Source organism: Meriones unguiculatus, chromosome 14 (assembly GCF_030254825.1).
Source record: "Meriones unguiculatus strain TT.TT164.6M chromosome 14, Bangor_MerUng_6.1, whole genome shotgun sequence".
NCBI lineage: Eukaryota > Metazoa > Chordata > Mammalia > Rodentia > Muridae > Meriones > Meriones unguiculatus.
Window position 1 is genome coordinate 13,216,155 of NC_083361.1, and position 8,583 is coordinate 13,224,737.

Consider the following 8,583-nt stretch of genomic DNA (forward strand, 5'->3'; position numbering starts at 1 on the left):
CGAGGCCCAGCGGGCGCAGCGTCTGCATCCGCACTTTCGCTACGAGAACTGCGGAGGGGTCCACGGGGCCGAGGGTGGCGGCCTTGACTCGGCCGGCGCCCGGGGAGGCTCGGGAGTCGTAGCCCAGGGAGCCTGGCGACGGGCCGCATCCCCCGGAGAGTGGACCGCACCACCCTTCTCCGGCGGCTCCGGCCTCGGGGAGCGTGACGAATCGGCGGCGGCGAAAGCGGCGGCGAGCCCCCGAGGCGAGGGGGGCGGAGCGGAGGGGAGGCGGCCAGGCGGAGCTCGGGAGGTCGGAGTGGTGCGGCGCACGACGCAGATTCGCGAGGCGGGCGGGGCGAGCGAGTGGCCAGGATGCGCGCTCCTCTGCTCCTTTTCCCTGCCCCTTCCTTGCGCAGCCCAAACGCCTAGGAGGCTGCAGTGCAGATTCGCCACCGCTTCTGGGCTTGGGCTGTCACCGCCTCTCACCTGAGGTAGGGTTCGGAAAATGACGTCCGGTTCGCCGAGCCCTGTTGGCACCGTCGACCGCTGTTCCCGGATCTCCCTCGCCAGCACAACTCAGGGAGCGGCTCGCCTCCGGCTCAGGGCGAAATGGTTGCAAGGAGAGGGTCTTCTCAGAGTGCCATGAAAATGTTCAGACAAGGAAAGGTGCCTAAATAAGCCTAAGGAGTCCGGTAGCGAATCTGCGGATCCTGTTGTGGGCGGGGCTAATGGGCCGCGCAGAGAGGCGGGGCCGGGCGTGCGGAGCACGGCGTAACGGGCCGCTTCCCGTAGAACCCACCAAAACCCGAGCCGGTTGGGAGGTGGAAAAATACAACCAGGAGCGGTGACTCAGGCGCTTTGCCTGTCCACGCACAGGATGAAGTGATGGGCGCCCTCCCGCTCTTCGGCTCGGGTCCCCGTTGGGGTTTTTCAGACAGAATGACAGCGAACTTGCTGTAACGACGGAGGACGGCCTCGAACTCCTGACACTTTTGCCTCCTGTCTCCAGAATGCTGGGATTACAGGTGTGCATAGCATAACCGATTTAGAGGATGCTGGGGAATCTAACCCAGAGATTCCTGCATGCTAGGCCAGCACGCTAGTTACACCTCCCCTGGACTAGTTTTTAAAATGTCCGTTTTGCAAATGGGGAAACTGAGCTGTAGCGAACAGGCCCAAGGGAGGTGACTAGTGGTTAATTTTTAAAGCTGTCTCAGGGCCCACTCTGTTGAGCTTAAGAGAGGCACAAAGACCCTTGAGTGGGTCCTATAAAAAGTAAAGGCCTGACAGTAACCTAGTTATCCTTAGGCAGTAGTTCTTAGACTAGTGCTCCCTGTGGCTCACAGGATCCCACTGCTAAATTTAAGGACAATCCCAGCTCAGGCCTCACTTGGAGCCAGGAGCTGAGATGGCCCCAGGGTTCAATACCCTTTTCATCCGGTGAATAAGGGCACCCTCGCCAGGTCTACTTCTGAGCTGAAGATGTCCTACCTGCCCCTCTACAACAGTCCTGCATTATGTGACACTGGGCAAGCCATTGACTTCCTTTAGTTTCAAGTTATCCTTCCAGGAGGGATGGGTATTAGTCACAAAAGACTTACTGCAACCCTCCCAACAGTGTAGGAAAAGTTATTGGGGCTTGGTTTTACATAACTGATCATTTCAGATAATAAATAAAACTCTCCCCAAAGTCTCTTACCACAAAACCAGAAGACAGGATTTGTACTCTAAAATTATGAGGCTGAGAAAAGAAAAAAAAAAAAAAAAAATATATATATATATATATATATACATGAAGGCACTGGAGATGAGGCTCCTTTGTTCGGCTCAGTTGAAGTGTACCAACCCCCTTTCTCTCTGAAATATCTGTAAGATGGTAAAGGTAATTCAGGTCATAGACCATAACTGTGTGGTGTGGGCAACATAATCAACTTTCCTGGCCTCAGCTGCCTCTCTGAGATGGAAAAGATAAAACTTGTTTATTATGAAACTGGAGAGTGGGCTCAGAGGTTAAGAACACTGAATGCTCTTCCTGAGGACCCGGGTTCAGTTCCCAGCACCCACCTGGCAGCTCATAAGGGTCTGTAACTCCAGGATCTGACAAAACATTAATGCATATAAATAAATTAAAAAAAACAAACTTGTTTATTGAGAGGGCTGATGACCAAATGAGAGAACTTATGAGTAGTTCCATAGGATGAAGGGATCACATGTTAAAGAAACTTAATCCCCAGTTCAGGAACGAGTTCAGAGGCCTTGGTCTTGGAATATTCGGAAGTTTATCAGCTCTTGTCAGCACCTGATGGACCCAAGCCCTTCCCCCAAATCTGGTACATCACCTCCACATGGCCCTCACCCAGGGTTTCCCCTTCACTCCATTCACGGCCATAGGAACATATGTGAGACAATTTTATTTACAAAACAAGGTGCATCAAAAATTCAGTGTCTGAGCCAGGGAGTGGTGGTGCACACCTTTAGTCCCAGCACTTGGGAGGCAGAGGGAAGTTAAGTGAATTTCTGTTGAGTTCAAGGCCAGCCTGGTCTACTGATGGAGCTCCAGGACAGCAAGAGCTACATAGTGAGACCCAGGCTCCAACCAACACCCCTCCACCTCCCCCAAAAAGTTCAGTGTCTGAAGGGCTCTGCATTTTAGGGCTGAATTTTCTCCCCTAGAAACTCACCCACCCTTTGCCAGGGAGTCAACCAGCTGCACAACCCCTGTCTTCACATAAGCAAGGATGGCTGTGCAGGTATGTCACCTTCCTGTGGAGGAGCAAGCTACGGCCCCTCAGCACCACCAAGGTTCACACTAGAGCCTCCTTCCATCTATTCCAGGATCCTTAGACTGACATAGATTCTACTTCCTCTCTTCCTCCAGGCAAGCAGAGTGGCACTTACAGAGTCCATTGGGACAAGATGACAGGCATCATCCCTGAGACTGTGGGACTCTGAGGAATTTGGCCTCTACCTGAGAGTAGCTTTACAGGAGGTGGCTTCAGCCTGGGGCAAGGAATGAGGTCCTGCAGCTCCCTGGGGTCTCTGAGGCAATGTTTACAACAGTCTAAAGCCAGGCTCACACAGCCTGCAGCTCCCCCTGCAGGCGACTGAGTTCCTCAAGCTCCTGCTTGTGGCGGTCTGTCTTGTGGGCCACCAAGGATCGGTAGAAGTGCAGGGCAAAGGCCATAAACACAAGTCCCACAGGTACCATGATGGCGGTGGAGGCCATAGCTGCCTGCCAACCTGGCCCATGGGTGCCACCACACACTTGCCGGGGTGGGCAGGATTTGGAAGGCTGCTGTGATGTGACTGTAGAAGCGGGGGATGGTGTGAGGTTGGAAGCTAAACTAAGGGAGACAGTCACTGGTGGCACCTGGGACATGGGTACCACAGGAGCTGGCTTGTCCACAGGTGCCCCAATGGGCACGAACTTGACCCAGCCCACCAGAACAACTTCAGCGAGGAAGAGAAAGGTGCCCAAGGCAGTAGAGAAGCCCCAGGCTAGCTCCACGTATCGGTGGAGTCGCTGGTGTGGCGACTGGTGGACAGAGTTGAGATTGTGAATGTTGCTCACGGCTTCAATATGGGGCAGCAGACACGTGGAGACCATGAGTGCAAACAGGTGCACAGCTACCAACACAGTGGTGCAGGCGCTGAATGCCACCAGCAGGCCTGGTGGGTAGTCATGATCATTCTCCAGCTGCACCTCCACCATCGCCACCTGCGGGCACAAGAGCGAAGACATTGAGTCCTAGCCTAGGTCTTCCTCAGGTATTTGTTTTGCCTGCTTAGTACCATAGCAACATCCCTCACTAAAACTTAGTGCCTAGAAGATACCCCATCCCCCTTTCTTGGTAGTGTCTTATAATTTAGGGCTAGTTTGAAATTTGCTAGGCAGCTCAGGTTGAGTTGAAATTTGTGATCCTCGTTTTCTTGAGTGCTGGGTTAAACCACCCTGCCTTGCAGTTAGTTACTCATACTCTTAAAAGGCTAAAATGGGGAGAGGCGGGGCTGGAGAGATGGCTCAGAGGTTAAGAGCACTGGCTGTTCTTCCAGAGTTCCTGAGTTCAATTCCCAGCAAGCACATGGTGGCTCACAACCATCTATAGTGAGATGTGGTGCATAGGCACACATGCAGATAGAATGCCGTATAAAACTTTTTTCTGAGTTTTTACCTGGTTACGACATACAGGTTAAAACGCACAGACTCAGGGGCTGGGGGTGTAGTACAACGAACGGCAGAGCCTTGTTTAGCGTCCACACCACTCTAGGTTCAATTCCCAACCTACCAAGAATAGAAAGCACACACTGGCAGGTGTGCTGATTATCCCAGCACTCGGGAAGCTGCAACAGGAGGATCTCAGGTTTGAGAGTAGTCTACACTACTTATTGAAACTTCATCTCAAAAGCACCTGGAAGTGCTGGGTGTAGTTACACATGCCTTTAATCCCAGGACTAGGGAGTTAACCAGCTAGGGCCACACAGAGAGCCTATCTATCTACCTCTAAGGGAGGAGAGTCACATAAGCCCCAAAGCAAGCAAGCAGACAAAGCAAGCGCTACAATGTAACACACCCCCAACAGTTTTTATTAGTCCATACTTGCCTCAAATTCACTACCCTCCTGCTTCAATGTCCTGAGCAGGATTACAGTCATGTGCTACCTTGTCCAGCTGTGTAATCTTTGAGCTGGGCAAGTGTCTCCCTCAATTTCCTACCTAAAAAAGTGGGGATAATAGGCTCATTGAGAAAGTTAAGTTAGATAATAAACATTAACTGCTACGAATGGAGCCAGGACAGACTAAGGACCATTACAGTTGATGTTATCGTCCAAGGCATTTCAAAACAAAACGGAAAACAAAAAACAAAATCATGGCCACTCGGTGGGGCACACACCTTTAATCCCAGCACTCAGGCGGCAGAGACAGGTGGATCTCTGTAAGTTCCAGGCCAGCCTGGTTTACAGAGTGAGTTCCAGGGTAGCCAGTGCTACACAGAGAAACCCTGTCTCAAAAACAAACCAAAAAAAAAAAAAAAAAAAACAGTAACTGCCACTCAGAATTCAAGAGGCTTCATATGTTTCCAAATCAATCTGAGAATTTGGCAGATCTAGTCACACCAGCTCTGCATTCAACTATGGCAACCGTCCAGGCTGAGTCATGAGTCACGGCTGTTCATTTTTGACAGGTCAGGGAGTCTGAACCACAGGGCTCCACCCAGGCAGCCTGGACTTCGCAAACATTTGAGTTGATGTTCAAATTTGGGATCTCAAGTCAGGCTGCTAGAGTCAAAATCCTGCCCGCGGCCTACTGTGTCATCTTAGATACCTCAACGTCTCAGGCCTTACCACCTCATCTGAAAAACCGCCATGCACTCCAGAAGCACCGCACCGGGTACCAAGCCGAGATGTGTCTCCTGAGACAGGATTCCAGGGAGCCTAGGCTAGCCCCGAACCCTCAGTATAGCCAAGGACAGCCTAGGATTACAGGTGGGCTCTACCATATCTGGTGTATGCCGGAAACTGAACCTAGGATTTCCTGCATGGTAGGCACTCTACCAACCAGAGTAGATTCACAGCCTTTGAATATAATTTGTATGTCACTGTAACTCAGGCCATCTGTGTTTAAGAGGCCCTCCCTCTCCCCACCCCATCTCTATTAAGAATCCCTGAGATTACTCTGAGGCCAAAAGGGAAGGTGCAGGAAGACAGTAGTGATAGAAAACTAAAAATGAGTATTTTGGGAAACTGGGCCATGGCAGATAGTAGGCAGGCAGTTTCACAAACAGGGATCTGGGCCAGTCTAGATTCTGGTTTCCCCCAGGGTCTGACCCTGCCTTCTCTTTGTCAGGACTGTTCCTGTTCCCAGAACCTACACATCCAGCCTGTTGCTCTCCAGAGAAGGCCCTCTTGCTTATGCTGTCACCCCAGTGATCTGCAATTTCTGCAGACTGGACTGTTCCTTTGGACGTCACTGTGCCCTTCTTTCCGTGGTGCTGATGGGGAGTCGATTCAGTCCAATGTCACCCTCATCAGGAACAGTGGGTTGCTTTGGGGACTCTGGGTCCCTTATAAACACCATAGACCGAGAACAACCTTTAGGATTATAGATTTTTCATTCAGACATTGAGCTTGCAGATCAAAGGGATGTGCTGACCTAAGTCACTTCTTTTAGTTAGCTCCCTCCGATGTCTACTTAAACAAGGATACAATATTATTATTCCAAGACAGGATTTCTCTGTGTGGCCTTGGCTGTCCTGGAACTCACCCTGTAGACCAGGCTGGCCTCCAACTTTTACAGATCTGGCTGCCTTTGCCCCCCAGATGCTGGGTAAACGAAAGGTGTGCGCCACCTCCACCAGCGGATCATGGGTACTGTTCTGAAGGATGCCCTCCCTTCAGGCCTGCTTTCTCCTCCCTCCAATCATGTGGAGAGAACTTAAACCAGCAGAGGTTCGTTCCCTCCACACCCTTCCCCTGCTGAGTGCCCTCATCAAAACATCAGCTTCCACCCAGTTCAGTTAGCACATTGCTCTGAATCTTTGCTAGGTGGGGCTTGCTCTGACACACCTAAGTTCTAGGGGGCTCCACAGGAATCCCAGCTTCCCCCCTCCCTGGACAAAAGCTTGGCAAACCACAAAGACAGCACCTTCTATGCCCTCCCAACTTCCGACTGTCGGCAACGAGTAGAGGTCGGCTTGGGGGGGGGGATGTCGCACAGCTGGCCATAAGTCGGAAGGAACCAGGACACATCTGCTGACTGCACTCTGGAATCTTCTTCAGTCCCACTTCCGGAGGCCACTGGCTGGGACCGTTAGCTGACATTATCCTCCCACACCTGCAGTTTATCAGGCTCTCTTATCGGCTAGCTCCCCGATCAGCTTCCTTTCCCAGCAGCCTCCTTACTGGTTCCTCAGTTTTCCTGGCAATTCTTGCATTCTCTGGGCCTTCGGGAGGTTGGGGCTATCTTCCTGAGGACAGGCCTTCAGCTGCGTGACTCTAACATACCCTACCTAGCCCCTTGCCCTCGTTGGTTTCAGCTCTCACTCAGCTCTGACTCGCCTTGCAACTCTTGAGGACTTGGTAACTAAGCCGCTTCGGCGAGAAAAGACTTTCTCCGCACCAGTTTGACCCTGCTGCCCTCTTCACTCCTTTCTTCATGACATCTCTGGGACGGATCTTCCTCGGCTTATATTCCTAGGGCCGTGCCTACCGCAACCCCATCCCCGACATAAACGGCTCTTTCTAGTCCTTTGGGATTCCGTTCCTTCCTTTACCCTGAAGAAACCCTTTGTTCCGTCCTGCACTTAACGAGGATCCATTTTCTTGGCTCCTCGACCCACCACGAGTTCAGCCACCCCTGGCAGCCCCTGCCCGCCCCTCACCATGGCGAAGCCCGACAGCAGAGCGGACGTGCGGCTGGAGGCTTTGAGCTTAGCCCGGCTGAGGTAGAGGCGGCGCCAGCTGAGCGCCCGCAGGGAGTGCTGACTGGCCCCCATGAGGTCCAGGTAGCCGCGGTGCACGAACTCCCGGTACGTGGCCGAGCCCGAGGGGCTGTCCACCTCCGGGTTCAGCGGGGCCTGTTCGCCCGCGTCCCCCTCGCAGCCCTTCATCCTGAGCGCGGCTCCGGCGCGAGCGCGGGCGGTCACGGCGGGGCGGAGGCGCCCGGCGGCCCCGACGAGGGACGGCCCCAGCGCCGGCGGGACCCCATCCTGCGCGGCGCAGCAGCCCCGGCGGGAGAGCGCGGCGTCTGCAAGGCCCGGGGGCCGAAACAGGAACTGGGGCGGGGGCGGAGCCCGGTGACCACATGATTGGGTGGAGCCGGGAGCCCGAACCCCGCAGTCCGGCCCGCGGGCAGCGATCTCATGGGACCCCCGGGACCCAGGTCACCAAAAATATCCCGCTGCCTGCGAAGCACTGCGAGCCCAGTGAACGCCCACACAGCCTCTGTCTGGGAACTCACTGGCTTCGGAACACTCAACACGTACCTGGGCACTCACAGGTGTCCACACTCCCACGCTCCTCCAACAGCCGTCTCTGGAAAAACGGGCCCACTTTCCCACAAGTGACCACAGGGGCCCTTCCGCCATCCCACCCACCGCTCACACAGACACAGGAAGTCAGCGGCCCCGGCTAGAAGATTCTGAGTTTTATAGCAAACCGTATTGTACAGACTTGGGGGTTTAGGGGTCCAGCCCGGCTGGGTCCCCCACTTGCCCCTTGCCGGGGTGCCTTCTCCCCTCCCGCAAGCGGCCCCATCCTCAAGCCTTTCTCCAACCCCAGCCCCCCCTCCTGCCTTTGGTCCGCCCAGCCCCCGCCCCCAACCCCGCGCACCTTCCTGTTACCTGAGGTATGTGGATAGATTCCCCTCCCCCCACCCCCATGTGGTACAATCCAGTTCCCCCTGGCCTAAATTGAGTGGGACCTGGACCCGACTCCTCCCTCAGGCTCTTGAGACCCCACCCCCACACTGGAAGAAGGGAAGGGGTGGGGAGAGGGGAGGTGCCAAGAGTCTTACTAAGTTCCCACAGCAACTAAGAGGGACCATTTCCAGTCTTAGCACTGATTTCCGGAGGTGTCCATTGGCTGCTATTTCCATGGCAACCAG

The 8,583-nt window shown here is 54.0% G+C and overlaps 1 protein-coding gene across 2 annotated transcripts; it reads right to left on the reverse strand.

Annotated features, from left to right (window-relative positions):
* Window positions 1–2,378: 2,378 nt before the first annotated feature.
* Orai3 (ORAI calcium release-activated calcium modulator 3) lies at window positions 2,379–8,251 on the reverse strand. Of its 2 annotated transcripts, none has more exons than XM_021655414.2 (2): window positions 7,964–8,251; window positions 2,379–3,700 (listed from the first exon to the last, which is right to left on the reverse strand). In XM_021655414.2, the coding sequence occupies exons 1-2, from the start codon at window positions 8,063–8,065 to the stop codon at window positions 3,056–3,058; spliced, it is 747 nt and encodes a 248-aa protein (XP_021511089.1). In that variant the 5' UTR covers window positions 8,066–8,251; the 3' UTR covers window positions 2,379–3,055. The 2 variants fall into 2 exon arrangements, with proteins under 2 accessions (XP_021511089.1, XP_021511087.1); XM_021655412.2 differs by lacking the exon at window positions 7,964–8,251 and adding an exon at window positions 7,361–7,757.
* Window positions 8,252–8,583: the final 332 nt, after the last annotated feature.

Excerpts from the sequence above, each read along its gene's own strand:
- Orai3 (XM_021655412.2), bottom strand. The coding sequence starts at position 7,588 with ATGAAGGGCTGCGAGGGGGACGCGGGCGAACAGGCCCCGCTGAACCCG. Across the intron at positions 3,701-7,360 it reads TGCTGTCGGGCTTCGCCATG|GTGGCGATGGTGGAGGTGCA; the intron begins GTGAGGGGCGGG and ends TTGTGCCCGCAG.